This window comes from Dryas octopetala, chromosome 7, assembly GCF_963921425.1.
Source record: "Dryas octopetala chromosome 7, drDryOcto1.1, whole genome shotgun sequence".
NCBI classification, from domain to species: Eukaryota; Viridiplantae; Streptophyta; class Magnoliopsida; order Rosales; family Rosaceae; genus Dryas; species Dryas octopetala.
In genome coordinates, this window is record NC_141372.1 from 19,268,919 (window position 1) to 19,287,033 (window position 18,115).

At 35.6% G+C, this 18,115-nt stretch overlaps 1 protein-coding gene across 5 annotated transcripts in view; it reads left to right on the forward strand.

The window, feature by feature from the left end:
- The first annotated feature begins 1,396 nt into the window (after nt 1–1,396).
- PDR2 (phosphate deficiency response 2) overlaps nt 1,397–18,115 on the forward strand; it is a 30,067-nt gene continuing 13,348 nt past the window's right edge. The window contains exons 1-14 of one of the 5 annotated variants that reach the window (XM_086250416.1): nt 1,397–1,534; nt 2,427–2,698; nt 4,007–4,099; nt 7,561–7,763; nt 9,621–9,693; nt 9,813–9,985; nt 10,075–10,246; nt 12,716–12,820; nt 12,928–13,038; nt 13,121–13,207; nt 13,308–13,490; nt 14,022–14,072; nt 14,164–14,289; nt 16,043–16,122. In XM_086250416.1, coding sequence (XP_086106542.1) covers nt 2,450–2,698; nt 4,007–4,099; nt 7,561–7,763; nt 9,621–9,693; nt 9,813–9,985; nt 10,075–10,246; nt 12,716–12,820; nt 12,928–13,038; nt 13,121–13,207; nt 13,308–13,490; nt 14,022–14,072; nt 14,164–14,289; nt 16,043–16,122 — 1,706 coding nt within the window. In that variant the 5' untranslated portion in view covers nt 1,397–1,534; nt 2,427–2,449. Of the gene's footprint in view, nt 1,535–2,216; nt 2,283–2,423; nt 2,699–4,006; nt 4,100–7,560; nt 7,764–9,462; nt 9,482–9,620; nt 9,694–9,812; nt 9,986–10,074; nt 10,247–12,715; nt 12,821–12,927; nt 13,039–13,120; nt 13,208–13,307; nt 13,491–14,021; nt 14,073–14,163; nt 14,290–16,042; nt 16,123–18,115 lie in introns of those variants that run through there. The other 4 variants (XM_086250414.1, XM_086250415.1, XM_086250412.1 and 1 more) reach the window with 4 other exon arrangements.

Below are 18,115 nucleotides of genomic sequence, written 5' to 3' on the forward strand. Positions count from 1 at the left end.
TTGGTAAACATAGGAATGGAATCATTCCCATTTGTTCCATTGCCTTTCGATCAGCACATTACATTTTTCTAACCTCTAATTTTTTTTTTTTTTTTTTCTAACCTCCTGTAAGTGGAAAAAAGACAAACAAATACAAAAGATTATTACTTTACTTTCATCAAAAGAAAAGAAACAAATTATTATCTTACTTATGAAAGTTGAAAATTAGTTGGGAAAATAGAAGGAAGATGAATAAAAGGAAACACAGAAAAGCATATCCAAGGGGGGATGAAAACAGCCCAAGCTAACTGGTAGGGGTGGGCATTTAAACCACGAACCGGGCACACCGAACCAAACCAGGAGTAAAAAAACCGTAAAAACCGTGTTAACCAAAACTGGTCAAAGATTGGACCAAACTGGACCGGACCGGTCCAATACAGTTCCTGTGTTGCTCTTCTTGAAGTCGGGCCGGACCAGATCGGACCGTGTAGGACCAAAAACATATATATTTATACATATTTATACAATTTTATATTTTTATACACTTTTTTATACACATTTATTTACATTTTAGATAATAAAATTAATATTAACCTAGTTATATTTTAGACATTAAAATATATTTTATATATCCCTATATGGCCTATATAGTATATTATATATATATTGTACTATATAGTATATAGTTTATAATACTATAGTATATCCTAGCTTATAATTTTTTTATATATATTATTGTTTACTATAAGACTATACCCTATACCCTAAATGCCCTATGGCCCATATACTCTAAACCCCAATTGAAACCCTCAAACCCTAATTAGATTAGTCAATTACAAATTACCAATTTAAACCCCAATTGAAACACTAATTATATATTTGATAGTACTATATAGTATATAGTTTATAATACTATAGTATATCCTAACTTATAATTTTTTTATGTATATATTTACTGCAAGACCATACCCTAAACACCCTATACTCTAAACCCCAATTGAAACCCTCAAACCCCAATTAGATTAGTCAATTACAAATTACCAATTTAAACCCTAATTGAAACACTAATTATATATTTGATAGTATCATATAGTATATAGTTTATAATACTATAGTATATCCTAATTTATATTTTTTGTATGTATATGTTTACTATAAGACTATACCCTATACCCTAAATACCCTATACTCTAAACCCCAATTGAAACACCAAAATTCAATGAAAGCCCAATTGAAAATTTGAAACCCTCAAAAAGTCAAACCCTAATTACTAATTAAATTAGTCAATTACAAATTTACAAATTACCAATTTACCCATTTACCCATTTGGCCATTTAGGCAATTATGCCAATTACCCTACCCAAATACCCAATTACGGATTACCCCAACCCCAAATCCCCAATTGATCTCTCACTCTCATCTCAGTCTCTCACACAGTCGAGTCTGGACTCTCTGCTCTGTCTCTCACTCTCAGCTCTCACGCTCATCTCAGCCTCTCAGGTAACCATCGGCGTCGTCGCAGCGTCTCCGGTACATCTCGTCGGCATCGTCTCAGGTAATCATCTTTCTCACTCTCATCTCTCATCTCGCGTCTCTCATCTGTCAATCTATCATCTCTGTGCAATTTGGGGTTTGATTTCGGGTTAGGTCCAGTCTCTCACTCTCTCACTCTCTCATCTCAGGCTATCATCTCTGTGCAATTTGGGGTTTGATTTTAGGTCCAGTCTCTCACTCTCTCACTCTCTCACTCTCTCATCTCAGTCTATCATCCAGAAACAGTGCACTGGACCAGACCGGAACTGTTACCAGTCTGGTTTGGTCCAGTTCTGCTGCATCAATTCCGGTGCTCAGCACCGCACCGCACCGGATAGGCTTCTCCAGTGCAGTGCCGGTGTGGGGGGAGAACTGGGCCGGACCACACCGTGCCCACCCCTTGTAATTGGACCGTGGAGTAAACATGCCCTAAAAGCAAAAAGGTGAAAAGAGATCCATAAATTTCAGGGACTGCCCATTTATTAAAGAAAAAAAACAAAAAAAATTCAGGAACTGACCAGGTATCTGGACCATCAGTTTTGTTTTTGTGCGTCTTGGCCCTCCGATTAAGCCTTTATCTTAAATTCTTATTTCGATGGTCTGCCTACGGAATAGGGGTTACAAATTACAATTAGGGCTTGCAGAGTGTGTGTTCTATTCTTACACCACCTCCTATTACCTATGTTGTATTGTATCATACTCACTACGATCAGGGTCCTCCTCGATAGGAATTAGGATAGTTTCAAATTAGGGTTGCGATCGTCGTTCAGGTAGGGATTTAGGGATTTGGGGTTTGGGATTTGGTATTACCCAAACCTATATCGCATTTGAGATAATTTCTATAATTTGTTTGATTATTATTTATTTTAAATTGTTTATTTTGCTGAAGAATGCTTGATTTGAATCTGTAGCAGTGTTGAGAGAGAGAGACATAGATATGTCGAGGTTTCATGTGGGAGGGAAGGTGGTGGATAGAGTTGATTTGTTGAGGAAGAAGAAGTGGGTTTGGCGCTTGGATGTCTGGCCTTTCTCTATCCTCTATGCGCTCTGGCTGACTACAATTGTTCCTAGCATAGACTTTGTCGACGCCACCATTGTTTTTGGTGCGCTTGTAGCTCTTCACATTCTCATTTGGCTTTTCACTGGTTGGTCCGTCGATTTCAAATGCTTTGTACACTATTCCAAGGTATGTATGTGTACATTTCATATATGCATCTCCAATTTATAAGTATATATGCTTCCGAGCTTTGTACAATGATAAAGTTGCAAAATGGAGCTCACTGGTTCAACACGAAACACTGCTAAGAAACTCGCATGACAAGTGAGAGCTAAAAGAAAAAAAGTATATCATAATACATTATTTTTTGGATGTGAATACGAGCTAAAAGAAACAAATAAAGTGATCTTATGCAACTAGTCAACTGACCATAGTAGTTTTACTTTCCGAATTTTCAGAATTCCTCTTGAAGAATGTTTCTGTAATCATACATAGCTTGAGCATGAAGATTTGTACCAAAGTTTTGCAATCACGAATTAAGCAATTAACCTGAAAATAATGTATATGATAGTTTAGATTTTTTTTTGAAGAATGATTAATTTCTCAATTTTTGTAAGATTCATAAAATATTATCATGATCGTTTGAATGGATAGATGATAAGCTGAACAGATTACTCTTAGGTGTCCTCTTTTACTTGTGTTCCTTTTCCCTTGAAAACTGAATCATCGACACCAAAATATAACTTATACACTTATACTTTATTTAATTTTTTATTTCAAAAATTTTGCAGGGGCCATGGCTCCCCTTAGTCTCCACTCTCCACTAAGCTCTGTACATGCTCATCGATTGGATTTCCCTTTTTGTGTGTGTTTAATATGTACATACATACATTTCTTTTCGGGTTTAGGCCCGCCCTTTTACCAAAAAAAAAAAATATGTACATACATACATATAGCTAATGTTCTCTTGCCAGACAGCATAGCAAAAAATCAATCTGATGTTACCAAATTGTGAATATGAACCACACGTTCATTCAAGAGTCTAGGAGCTTGTAGGTTAGTGGACATCTTGTTCACTGCTTTATATGTTGTACTGTTTTTTTTTTTTTTTTTTTTTTTTAATGAAAGTATGTTTATTATCGAAAAAACTTCAAGAGTCAACCTGATTAATGATCTAGATTCACAATATGAAACAATAACGTTGTCATGTTGCCAGCCTGTCTGACAAGAGAACATTTCCACATTATATATATGGTGATGCTCCATTTTGATAGAGGTTGGCATGTCAATGAAGACTGTATATTCAGAGTCTTCAGACATAATTCCACACATTAACAATTTTGTTTGGTAGTATGCGAAGTGGCAAGAAACCATTACTCTATAATATATTTGTATATATTTATTAGTATGCAAAGATATGAGCTGGAACAGAACTTTATGAAATTTTTGCGGTGATTAGTTTTCTCTGTAGTAATTGCTGTTTCTTTTGGTCTTCAGGTAAATGATATTCACCAGGCAGATGCATGCAAAATAACACCAGCAAAATTTTCCGGTTCTAAAGAAGTCGTACCACTCCATTTCCGTAAACTTGTAAGTCTGTTGTATATATTGAATACGTATAATTAATTTAATTTCATCATACGAGATTCTATGTATAATTTTGTAACTCCAGTTCCTTCTTATTAAGAAGTATCCCTAGACTAGTATAGTAAGAGAATCTTATACCTATCCTATAAAGTGGACTCCTGTGATTAATATTTTGGACGAGTGTCAATCCATAGTCCATACATGCCATTTTTCCTTGTATATTCAATTTTTGGGCCAAAACTTCGGCCAAGAAGCTTTGCGTAATATATGGTGGGAATATTTGGATATTTCCTGTCATTTAAAAACTTTCTGGATATTTCGGCCTAAAATTTTGCATAGAGCAAAAATTCTTTGAATTTGGAGGCAGGTTCAGACTTGAACTCCTGAATCCATCGAACTGCTGATCTTGGTTATTTAGGTCATGGTTCATTGATTATTAGATAAAAGAAAGACTTGCAGATCAAAATCTTTAGCTGAATTTGCTGAAGTTCGTCTCAACTCTCAACTGCTTAATAACTTCACAATTAACAATACAACTTCATTTAATACACACACAAATCTAACTCTTCAACCAACTATACAAATTCATCTAAACAGAAAACCTAACACTATGTATATGTCACATGCATGTTGTGTTTGGCTCGTTGAAGTCCTAAGTTGGTTTTAGGATTTCTAATCAGTTTAGGAAACTAGAGAAAAGTGTGCACAACTATTTCCTAGTAGCTTTAGGAAATAGTTCTCTTTGGTATTCCTAGTTGATTTAAGGTTAGATTTAGGAAAGAAAGTTCGTTTCCCTATTCTAGAAGGTTTAGGCTATCCTAATGAGTTAAGGAATGTAATCAGCAGCTTTATATCTAAATAGGCTTGCTGGAATTTCTTTTAAGAACATAAGAGACAGAAACAAAAAGGGCCAAGAGTGATAGAGAGAAGGGAAGCTTGGGTTTTGGGGATTAGTTAGGGTTTTCAATAGGTTCTTGTAATCTCTTTCTAATCTTCATAGTGCAGCTGTGATTCTCTAAAGATCACACGGGGACGTAGGCAAAGTTAGCCGAACCTCGATAACAAATCTTGTGTGTGTTTTACAGTCTTTGTTTTCTCTTATTATTTGCATATCATCTAAGTATAAGTCCATCAATAATCAAGATCAAAGCACTTAGGGACATATTAAACAACAATGCATTCACCTTAATCTCTTGCACTTTTTTGTTTTGGATTATTATAAATGAAAATTTGAGTTACATTTACTAAAGTCTCAATGATTACCTCACAATTTTTCAGTAACAGTGTATGCAAGCGCACACTTAATTAACCCTAAATCATACAAACATTTTATTCTTAAGTTTTACCAAATTTTTTAGTCAAAGTAGTAGACAATTGATTAAATAAACATCTCTTGAAGTTTCATTCTAAAGTTACATGTTTTTTTTTTTATTAAAAAAATTCTGTTGTTTCTCTCAAATATTTGCTATTTTTTTCATTAATTTGTTTGCTATTTTTGTTTTTATATCCTTATTTTAGACCCTCGATATTTCTGTCAACACTGATATTTAATACTGTGAGGGACAAAACAATAATCCCCACTTGTGCTGTCAGAGACCGACCAATATCAAATGTCGGCAGTTAAGCACTGGCATCATGAAGTTTGAATTCGAAACTCGCAAATAGTATTTGGAAAATATGGGAACCCGTTACAACTGAATCATTGTTGTGTTGCTGTAGTTCTATGAGGAACGGAGTGCGTGGTTAGAAGGGTAATGATTGTGCTTTGGTATTTGAGAATGTTTATGTTTAGCTCTATTGAGCAATGAAAATTTCATTGGCTTTGAGTTTAAACTCTCTTTCATTTGAAGTTGTGGCATATTGTCAATGTTTCAGTCTGCTTATTTTAGTTTAGTATTTAGATCTTAAATAAGGTTAAACAATTTTTGGTTTAGGTAGCTTTTGTTGTTGATTGATTATTGGCTCATTAACAGGGCTGTTTGACCTTGGTTTCAACTTAGAAGTGTATGGATTAGTTCCATTAGATCAGGCATTGCAGAAATCCCTTTCTGGCACGTGACATGGTATTGTTAACATATGAGAGAGAGAGAGAGAGAGGGGGGGGGGGGGGAGAGAGAGAGAGAGAGAGAGTGAGCAAGAGCAAGAATGATTATGCTATCTATTCATGGAACTGTGACCATTTATATTTGTTCTTCCACTTCATTAAATTTATGGATCAGTTTCTGTATTAAACAAATTAAAAATGGACATCATCATTAATTAATCTTCTGTTGTGTGGACCACTGGTCCGCTTTGATTGTACCTTCCAATTTTTTTATTAAATAATCATTCTGTTTCCTATAAAAAAAATTTCCTGTTGGCTTTGCTACCATGGTTATGCTGTTAGCTGTCAGGAAAATCAGCTCTTTAAGGTGAACCTAAATTTTTCTTTGAACCTCAATTCAAAAGATTTTTCGAGGAAAATTGGATATTTGATTAATTGGAAGGCTGTAGTGTGTTAATTGTCATAGGACTTAAGCCCTTTGTTCTGGCTTCTCTTGGTTGTAACAATCTGGTCTTGTTCTGTCTGGTTCAATCTCTTTTGATGTTTTCCTTGAAGTGGATTTCTTGTCCACTGCTATGTAATCCTTTTCATGCTTAGCTAGAGGTGTCAAACGGGTCGTGCCAGCCCGAGCACGACACGGCACGGCACGATTAAAATAGACACGGCACGGCACGATTAAATGGGCCGGGCCGGGCCAAAGTTTTTAGCCCATCGGGCACGACACGGCACGAGCACGACATGGGCCAAGCACGGCACAAGCACGGGCACGAAATGGGCCCGAATTAGGCACAACTATTTTAACATTGTTTTTTACATTTTAGAGAACTTTTCAACAAAAATATTCAATTTTTATGAAAAATAATGTTAATATTTAATTATAAATAAGAAAAAATATCAGAAAATTAGTTTTATTACCATAAAAAATAAAAATAAAAAAAGGTCCGTGGGCCGGCCCGTTTAAGGCACGACACGAGCACGAATGGCCCGCGGGCCGTGTCGGGCTTAGGTCTTAACTATATGGGCTGGCCCGAGCACGGCACGAAAGCACGATGGGCTCAACTTAAATGGCCCGGCCCGGCCCGTTTGACACCTCTATGCTCAGCAATAAAATTCAGCTTCTTTTTTAAAAAAAAAAAAAGTTATTGTAGAAAGAATATGTATCTGGACACAAAATGCTCTCACTTATTAAAGCTGTGATTGCATTTATTTTTTGTTACAAGTGCACACAAGTTATTGTTTTGAGTTTTAACTATTATATTAGAAAGAAACTAAATCTAGAGTGAATTACTCAAGCCAGAAATCTATCCTAATAATTTTTTCCCCACTAATTCATCATGCCCCTTGATTTGCTTTTCTCTTTGTTTCCCATTTGCAAACTACCCCTAGCTTTGTTTGATGAGATTAGGCTTCATCTTTTCAGCTTGGAGGGTCTTCATCCTCAGTGGATTTGGAAGAGATTTTCTTTGATTTCAGAAAGCGACGTTACATCTTTTCAAAGGAGAGGGAGAACTTTTGCAAGCTTCCGTATCCTACCAAGGAAACATTAGGTTACTATTTAAAAAGCACTGGCCATGGCTCTGAAGCTAAAGTTGTTGCTGCTACTGAAAAATGGGGACGAAATGTGTGAGTCACCTTTCTTAATGTCTTCTTCCTTCTTAAAGTTGTATTTGTTAGATTAATATTTGCTTGAATTTTCTTGATCATACTTTGGAATGAGTCTAGGGTTTAGTATTTAAAGTTTTCCTCTGGAAGCTGAGGACTGTCTCTTATGCAGGTTCATTCCAAGTCAAGGTTTTACATTATCAAATTCATTGATTCCATTGTGGGATTTTTTGGTGTTTGTTCTACTCTAATCTGGTTCAACTCTGAAGCTGTCTGTCTGTATGCATATTTGCAAACTAATGAAAAGGTCATTTGGTTCCCAGTAAATTGAACTAAGGTAGTAATTTAGTAGAACCAAGTCCAATGGATGGTTCAAGTACTTCTAGAGTGTTTTGACAAAAATTAAGCAATGATTTGATGATAAGGCTTTACTGAAATGAGCTGATTTTTGATGCCCTTGATATGTTAGATGGAGTCAAAACCTAGAATGTGATAAATAGAATAATGAGTCTTGAATGATTAAATCTGATTTGCCTTTACCTATCTTTTGCGTGGGTTGATATGGTTGGGTTCAAGTTCAACTAATAAGATTGTAATCATCTCAAGTGGTGGTGCTTCTTCCTTTTGGTTACATCCCTTTGGGTTTTCTGTTAGAAATTAAAGTCAAGTTTTGGTTCTTGTGGATTATATTTTCTTTGTTTTAATTTTAGACTGGAAATATGCACCATCTGGTTACTGTTTATTGGGAAAACATCTGTAACTTTTACTGGAAATTAGTGATATTTCAATGGGTGGAGTTTACCCATTCAATGTGTAGTTTAGACTGGAAATATTCACCATCTAGTTTATTTTCAAGAGGGGGCAGGTTGACCTTAATTCAGTCGGTATTGTGTAGTTTACCCATTTATAATCTTTTTCTGTTCAAGATTCCTATTAGTGTGGCTAAAAGGATGGAGAAATTGATGAGGAATTTTCTGTGGGAAGGTGTAGAGGAGGGGAAAAAGGATCATTTGGTTAAATGGGAAGTAGTGGCGCTTAGGTGAAGGAGAAAGGTGGTAATGGGATAGGGAACTTGGTGAAGAAAAATGAAGCCTTGCTTGCTAAGTGGTTGTGGAGATTTGCACGAGAAAGGGAGTCCCTTTGGTATGCTGTCATCGAAAGTAAATATGGGCTGCACGAGAACGGCTGGGATTCCAACATTGTGACTAATGGTTCAGGTTGGTGCCCTTGGAAAGATATCTCTCAAGGTCTGCATTTTTTTCTTCTTATTGTCGTTTTGGGGTGGGAAATGGGGAAAGGGTGAGATTTTGGGAAGATTGTTTGGTTGGGGAAACTGCTTTGGGCTTTCTTGGAACTGAGTTCCATAATTATTCTAAAGCAGGTTTGTGTGTTGACTCCTCTTCTTTTCCTTTGAGCTGGAACTTTGGTTTTAGGAGAAATCTAAATGACCTAGAGGCAGAGGAGTTGATTTCCTTGCTGTCTTGTTTGCAAGAGGTTTTGTTGGTCTTAATTCATACAATAGTGGTTGGTTTGAGGTTTGTATAAGTTTCATTCAAAATTTCCATGTTTTGAAGCAAATTTCCATCAATTTTTATTATTCACCAATATTTCCACCAATATCGATACTCACTGATATTTCCTCTTTTTGGTTGTTTATACTGTATATGATACACAAGAGAGCCACTGCCTGGTGCATCTTTGGATGCTGGATTTTGTTCCTAAATGTTATAACCTTGATTGTAAGATATTGTGTTTACTTATCATATGTAATGCTACTAATTCTCTGTTCAATTGGTTACATACTGTACATTGAGGATGATCCTGTTTAATTAGTACTATTTTACTGCTCCTTATTGTAGATGTTTCTTGATCGTGCAGATTTGAATATCCACAACCTACGTTCCAGAACTTAATGAAAGAAAATTGCATGCAGCCCTTCTTTGTTTTCCAGGTCTCTCTCTCCTCTCCTTTCATCTTTTGTCTTTCCTCCTCGCCCATTTGAGATTTTTAATAGTATTTTTGTGTGTGCTCATTCTCCTTCACTGCTTTCTTTTATGCTCTTGCATGTAGGTGTTCTGTGTGGGTCTCTGGTGTTTGGATGAATATTGGTATTATAGTTTGTTCACCCTTTTTATGCTGTTTATGTTCGAGTCAACAATGGCAAAGAGTCAGTTAAAGACTCTTACTGAGCTAAGACGTGTCAGAGTGGATAGCCAGACCCTAACGGTGCATCGGTGTGGGAAGTATGTAATATACACGACAATCATTTATTTTTTGATTTTTTGATTTTTGAGCTGTTTATACCTTATGCACTGATTGTTGTAAATTTTAGGTGGATAAAGCTTGCTGGAACTGATCTTTTGCCCGGGGATGTTGTTTCCATTGGGAGATCTTCTAGTCCGAATGGAGAAGATAGGAATGTACCAGCAGACATGCTTATATTAGCTGGAAGTGCTATTGTCAATGAAGCCATTCTCACAGGCGAGTCTACTCCCCAGTGGAAGGTGGTCACCTCTTTTCAGACTTACTATATTGTTAAATGTCTGTTTCTTAATATATATGTATATATTGTATTCTTGCCAGATTGAATCTGCACCATTAATTAGGTTGATTCTTGTCTGAATGTGTGGTCCAGAGTCGGTCTGGCACAGGAATATTACCCTGGAGCTATATATATGTATATATGTATATATCATACATCATATGTGTTCAGTTATCCTGGTGACGACTGCTTGCACACAATACTTCATTCTCCTACTAACACTTTTTTCTTCCTCTTATTTGACATCACTTTTGTTCTTGTCTTTACTTCTTTCTCCTTTTGCCTGGAGGCTTGATGCAGGAGAGAAACTAAATCCTGGAATTCTAGCCTAAACCTGAAGGGATAGGGTTTGATGTAAAATTTTGGAGGCTACTTAGGGAGTGGGTTGATGTAGGGTTATTGGAACAAGTTTGGGTTCTTTTTCAAGTTTAGGAGGATCAGATTTAAACAATTGGGCGAGGAAATTAGAATAAACACAGAAAATAGAAGTAAAAGTAGGAGAAATTGAGTGATAGAGGAAGAAACAGAAGAGGGACAATACTTGGCAATTGTGACTTACATAGTAAGCTGAAATCAATGAAATTTCATTCATTGTTGAAAATATTAGGTTACAAGCTCAATATACTCTTTTTAATAAGAAACACAAATTTCATTAATAAAAAAATACAGAAAATACAATTTAAGATGGATGAGGACCTGAATGTTAGTGGGGATAGCAAGCTTCCAAATCATCCTGTAAGGCTCAAACAAAGGAAGGCAGATTAGGATTATCCATCAGGAAATGAAAAAAAGAAATACAAGAAAAGCTCCCTGAAGTAGAAAGATTCCAAACTAGTCTATTAGAATTGAAAGGATTTAAAGAGACATCACTGGTACGAAATAGAAGATTGTAAAATTCTACCAAAAGAATTGGCTTTATTTGATATCAACTTTAGGATTGTTAGGCTATGGGTCTGTTTGTCTTTGTTTTTGGGCTTCCCAAGTGCTCTGTTAAGCGCAAAAGAACCCTTTCTGTCTGTTGCAAGCAGAACTGCATAATGGCTGTCATTATCTAAACACGGATCCTAACAGTCTCGCTCTTTTTGTATTTAAAATGACTGGACAGTATAACCTCTAAGATTGTCCTGCTAATAAAATAACCTCTAAGATTGTGGTTTATTGTTTGCTCACCTGATTGATTGGTGAGTCATATACTACTTTCTTTCTTTCTTTTTTTTTTTTTTAAATTCTTTAGGCCAATAGGTAATATATGCTTTTTTTTTTTTTTTTTTTTGTAGTTATTCTCCATTTTATTTTTCCTTTGATAGCAGTATATATAATGACCAACTTCTGCACATATATACCACAGCTCTTTAAAAATAAATATTTAAAAAATAACATCTTTTTTATATAACTAACTTCCCAGACATTAAACAATATTGAAATTTGAAGCTTAGCCTTTCTTTTTCTCTTAAAGACAAACTAATTAAAGAGAAGTTAAAGTTTTAATAGAAAGAAAAAAAACATGTTACTATAAGTTTTTAAGCTTATAATAAGACTAAAGACACCAATGAAGGTTTGGTTGGAATGGTCAGGCTCATGGTTTGCTACCATGTGGTCTTGGGTCCGAATCTCCTCAAGGTACCTACCTAGCTATTTACTAGAGTTTCCTGCCTCCTAAAGATTGTAGGGTTCTGCAGGAGGCCCCAGTTTCAAGCCCGGGTCCGCAAAGCGGGTTTGGGGGATCTGTGGGTATAAAAAAAAAAAAAAAAAGACTAAAGACAGTATTTTTTATTTCCTGAACATGCATTGTGCTTGTGACATATTACTTTGTTTCGTCATATTATGTAAGTGAATTTGATGCAGGAGCATCTCCTAGGGTTCCAAGACTTATTATTTTTTAGTAGCTTTTTAATTTTTATTTCCTAGCTGGATTTAGAGTCTAGTTTCCTTATTTCATTAGGTCTTTTAAGGTAATTTTACTTTATGTTTTCCTAGTTAGTTTAGGTTTATGCTTTTCCTAGTTATCTTAGGTTTATGTTTTCCCTGTATGAGCTTAAGGTTTAGGTTGGAATAGACAGTTTTTGGCATAATATTATTCAGAGATGTCTGATGTGAGAGCTTCTTTTGGGTTCCTAAACCCTAGAACTCATCTATCTACGTTCCAACTTTGATTCTATAGCTTTATTCTCTCTCTTTTCTACTGTTATTGCTGGATTTTCCTTTCTACTGTGGTTTTTGCCCTATTACTATAGCTGGACAGCAGCCCTATGCTTCTGTCTTACATCAGAATTGTTGTTTTCTTATGATGAATCTCTTAACTGTACTCGAGTTAGTTCAATAGATGCCTTTTAAATATGGTATTATTGCTTTTATACATGGAGGTTGAAGGGATCTATCTATGGGTGAATCACCTGATACCCACATAATTATAGGATGATTATATTTTCAGGTATCGATCATGGGGAGAGGAACTGAGGAGAAGTTATCGGCTAAGCGCGATAAAAGCCATGTTTTATTTGGTGGGACCAAAATATTGCAGCATACTCCGGATAAGGTATTTTATGTTAAACCATATGTTCTAAACCAACAAACTTCTTCAGTAATGTTTTGATAATCTTATGACTTTTATATTTATGTTTTTACTTATTTCAATGGAGTCAGGGCTTTCCCTTAAAAACCCCTGATGGTGGCTGTGTGGCTGTTGTTCTGAGAACTGGGTTTGAAACAAGTCAGGGAAAACTTATGCGAACAATTTTATTTTCTACGGAGAGGGTAATTATTTTTGCAATGATTACTGAACTGTATACATGTTATGGTTTCTCTTCAATTTTATTTTATATACATTGTCATTCAGGTGACTGCTAACAGCTGGGAAAGTGGATTGTTCATTTTGTTCTTGGTCGTATTTGCTGTTATAGCAGCTGGTTATGTACTAAAAAAGGTAAAACTATACCTTTATAGGTACATAGGGGATGTGACATGGATTGGATGTATGCTTGTGTACTGGCTATTTTGTGACAATCAGGAAATCTTTGATGTAGGGGCTTGAGGATCCTACTAGGAGCAAATACAAGCTTTTCCTTAGTTGTTCACTCATTATTACGTCTGTGATTCCCCCTGAGTTGCCAATGGAATTATCTATAGCTGTTAATACTTCTCTGATTGCTCTGGCACGCCGTGGAATATTTTGCACTGAACCTTTCCGAATTCCCTTTGCTGGAAAGGTATTCTGGGATAACTTCATATTTGTTGTCCTTTCTTTTTCTTTCTTATATATATATATATATATATATAGATTTTTTTTTTTGTTTTGAAACGAAACATACTCTATTAATTCAGAAACAACTACTTACAAACTGTGGACAAGAAGTTCACATATTTTTTTTCCTTCTTTTATATAATATTAAGAAAGTTCTTTTGATAATGCTGTTTTATTCAACATTGTTTTACTTTTTCAAAGGTTTAAATCCCATGCAAGATTTGGTTTGTTGGGCATGGAGTATTCTGATGTTAACTTCCTTCTTTTCTAACGGAAAATATCATTCTCGAGAGTTATAAATGTGATAGTATTTTAGATTTTGTACTCATTACCGTATCATATTTGTATGATGTTCGTACATAATTTAATTTTTTTTTTAATTTCACTTTTTGACCTTATGGTTTCAAGTTTCTCCCCCCCCCCCATATATGACATGCAACGACACAGTACTATTGTGCTCATGTGTTCAACATTTGTTATTGTTTCTTCCATGCAGGTTGATATATGTTGTTTTGACAAAACAGGAACACTTACATCAGACGACATGGTATGCCATTATAATAAAGTGTATGGTGCTTATTACATTGAATTGAGTTTATATAGAATTTATTACTTTTTTCTTCCTTGCTCTTCTCCAGGAGTTCTGTGGAGTTGTTGGGTTGGCTGGTGGTACGGATTTAGAACCTGATATGACTAATGTGCCAGCGCGCACACTAGAGATTTTGGCTTCTTGTCATGCCTTGGTGTTTGTGGACAATAAGCTGGTATGCTAATGTTTTTATCTAAACAAGCTTTCTTTGTGATGTAAATAATAATGAATGCGGTCCAAAACTGTAGAAGCTAGGACTGAAATCTACTCCAAACACCGATTTTTTGTTTTTTTCTGTCTGAGACTCCCAACACCGTTGGAGCCAAGATTTTCTTATGGAGAAAGAAAACTTTAAAAAGCACAGAAGTCCTTAGTAGTTGGGGAAAATATTGAAACTTGATATTGAATTCTGACTACAATGCATAGGTGGGTAATTTCTCTTTTAGAGTACCCACATTAATGACTAACAACTACCCGCTTAGTAGAATTCACTTACTAACTCTTAATTTTCTGAGAGTTCATTCATTAATTCTCATCGACTCTTTGACTCCTCGTTTAATGGCAAAAATCTTTCCAGCATGCATTATTAATATCTGCATCACTTTGCAATCTCTGTTTGGTTGTTCTATTTTATTAAATATTTTTTTATACGTTCTATTTGTTTTATATTACTTTTTTTTTTTTTTTTTTCAAAATATGTAGATTGTAAGAGTGAAGATATGTTCAATTTGTTTTCTAACTTCCCATTTATTTGATATGTTCAAGATTTGTAGATTGTAAGAGTAAGGATATGTTTAATATGTTCTCTTTTGACTCCCAATTTATTCTGTATGTTTACTAACGAGGGTTTAGTCGAGTGATCAGGCCTGTGGTTTGCTCCCACGTGGTCTGAGGTTCAATTCCTCAAAGGTACCTATCTAGCTATCTGCCAGTGTTTCCTGGCTCCCAAAGAGTGTAGGGCTCGGTGGGGGGTCCCAGTTTAGAATCCAGGTCCTCTTGGGGGTTATATTCTATGTTTGATATGTTCTTAGATGCTTCCTCTCTATTTTGTTTTTGCAATCATATTTGAAGAACCATTAATTGTTTCCTTGTTTCCTTCCTTAGAACTTGCATTAAATAAAGGAGCCTCAATAATCAAGTCATTTTGTAGTTGTTATTCAATGGTCAGTATGAGAACCTTGCTTCTTGGATGTAGTCATGGTCAAGTAAACAATGGTAGCATGAATGCACGCAAAAATACAAATATCCAATAAGTGTCTGATGGGCTGCAAGTCCACTTTATTTGTATTTCCACCAGCTTTTATTTTTTAATAAAATTTGTCTGTTATGATAAAAAATATATCTATAAAAGGCCTAGGGGAAAATTTGAAGCATGTAGAGGTTTAGGGCCAGGTAGTCCCTTATCACCAGTCCTGTCAGTCCTGTTTACTCTAGGTAAGGCAATTTGCAGATGTGTTAGCAGATTATTCTATAAGGCACAAGAGAGTGAGTTGATTGAAGGTACAATAAGGACATACTAGATTTTATTAATCACAACAAGAACATACTAAGTGGACGAGATATCCACCAAGAATCAAGTTATACATAACCAACTTTAATAATTTTACACATGCTTAACCAACAAAGGCAACTAAGTACATAATCAAGCTGAGAAACTATAACACAGAAGCCTGTAAATCAGGGGCAGACCTAGAAACTTTCAATAGCAGGGGCCCAACAAGAAGCATGAAATATATTTTTTTTAAATGAATAAGACACAAAATTATCTATAAATAGTAAATCAAAATACTATATCAAAATGGCTTATATATCAATGATAAAAATATATATCTAACATAAGACAAATTATAACTTTTCATTGACAATATTTTTCTTTTTAAATTTCCTATTGTTGCGACTTGTGATGGGTATTCCACAACTGCATGTAGGTTGGTGATCCTCTTGAAAAGGCTGCACTTAAAGGAATAGATTGGACCTTTAAATCTGATGAGAAGGCCATGCCAAAAAAGTAAGCTGCAACTTTTGTTTTAACATTTTAAAATGTCTACTGTTCTAAACGCTCTTCTGAAATGATGCCTACCCTAATTCATGTACAATCTCATGGGTAATATTTTGTTCCTCAACCCTTTCTTTTCCTCTTGCTTATTCATTTTCCCTCTTAGAAGAGAATGAAAAGCGAGGGAATCTTTTGGAAAATAGTTGAAGAAAAAACCTTTAGAAGAACATAGACCAAGGTAGAGTTCTATTGTGAAGTGATCATCTTGATATGAATTGCCTCTAAGATCTAATTTGATTTTGGTTAGAAATGTCCAATCCAGTTATTCATCTGTGAGCCAATTAGTTTGTCATAAAATATACTCCTTTTGCCCTTAAAAAATTAATATTAAACAATATTTTACTTCAAGACCTACCAAGTATGCTGTAAGATCAATCCCTTATTTTATTTTTTTATTATCAATTTTTTTGCATGAATATTTTTGGTAGATAACATAAGGTTAAGGATTTATTGCTAAACATGTAGTGATATTATAGAATTTAAGAAATTATATTGTGCTTGACCATGTGACATGGTACAGGTTAAGGAACTTTGCTATTTATTGGTTGTTGGGTTAGGGAACTTTACTATTTATTATGTGGTGGTCTTTTGGTTTGAATATTTTGGTGAAGAAAAATGAGGCTTCGCTTGGAAAATGGTTGTGGAGGTTTCTGTTAGAGAGCGATTACCTTTGGTATGCTGTCATTAGGAGCAAATTTGGGCTGCATGAAAATCGTTGGGACTCCAACATTGTGACTAGAGGCTTGAGGCGATGTCCATGGAAAGATATATCATAAGGCCTTCCTTCTCTCTCTTTTTATCGTTTTGGGATGTGGAATGGGGAAAAGGTGAGGTTTTTGAGAAGAGTGTTGGGATGGGGAAACAGCTTTCTGTTCTCTTGTCCCTTGTCCAGGATGCCGCAATTTTACAATATTCCATTTGCTAAAATGCGTGTAACTTCATCCTCTCTTCCTTTGGGGTGGCATTTTGGGTTCTGAAGAAATCTGAATGATCATGACTTGGAGGAGTTAATTGAGCTGCTGTCTTGTTTCATTGTGTACCATTGGTCAAGTTGAGGGGGCATAAGAGAGTTTGGAGTTTGGGGGCTTCGGGTTTCTCTTGCAATTCTTTATAAAGGCAGTTAATGGACAACTATTCTCTTTCTTCCTTTAGTCCTCTCATGCAATCTGGAAAGGTAAAGTGCCGCCTAAGGTACAGGTGTTAGCTTGGATAAATGCTTACGGGGGGCTAAATGCTTGTGATTTGTTTTAGCGGATACGACCTCTTTGTCTGTCTTCTCATTTGTAAGGATGAAAGTGTGGACCACCTGCTTCTTCATTTGGGTTGTGCTTGGGGTGGCAACTGTTTTGGGAGACCGGTTTGAGTTGGGTAATCCCAGTCTCTTGTTCTGCTGTACTGTTTGAAAGGAATCAGTTTTTTGGAGGGAAGAAGAGGGGTGTGGTATTGGGAGGTGTGATGGGATGGCTGTACTTTGGGTAGTATGGATGGAGATAAATAGCAGGATATTTGATGATGTTAAGGATGAAGAGTTGGTAACTATGTTGGAGCGAGTCCGATTCTGGGCTTTCCTAATGTAACTTAAAATTGGCTTTTTGTAGGATCCATTTCCATGAGAGAGAGGGGACCATATTTCCTGTACTACTAGAGTGGGATATTTGTGGTAGGAAAGAAATTGTGAGTCTTGCATGAGTTCACATAGTAATGGGATTTTACAATTCTTAGTTTAATGTATGGAGTGACATGATTGTATAGAATGAGAGGTCATTGAAAATTTGGATTTACAAGGTTGGTCCAGTGAAAATGAGAATATTACGTGCATAATACTTTACTCTTTTCGTAGAATGTATTTAGGGTATTGCTGAATTGGATAACTAGGAGACATTGTAACTTAATGGCTATTTTGTTGGATCCATTGTCCAAAAGGAGAGTGAGGAGGGGACAACGT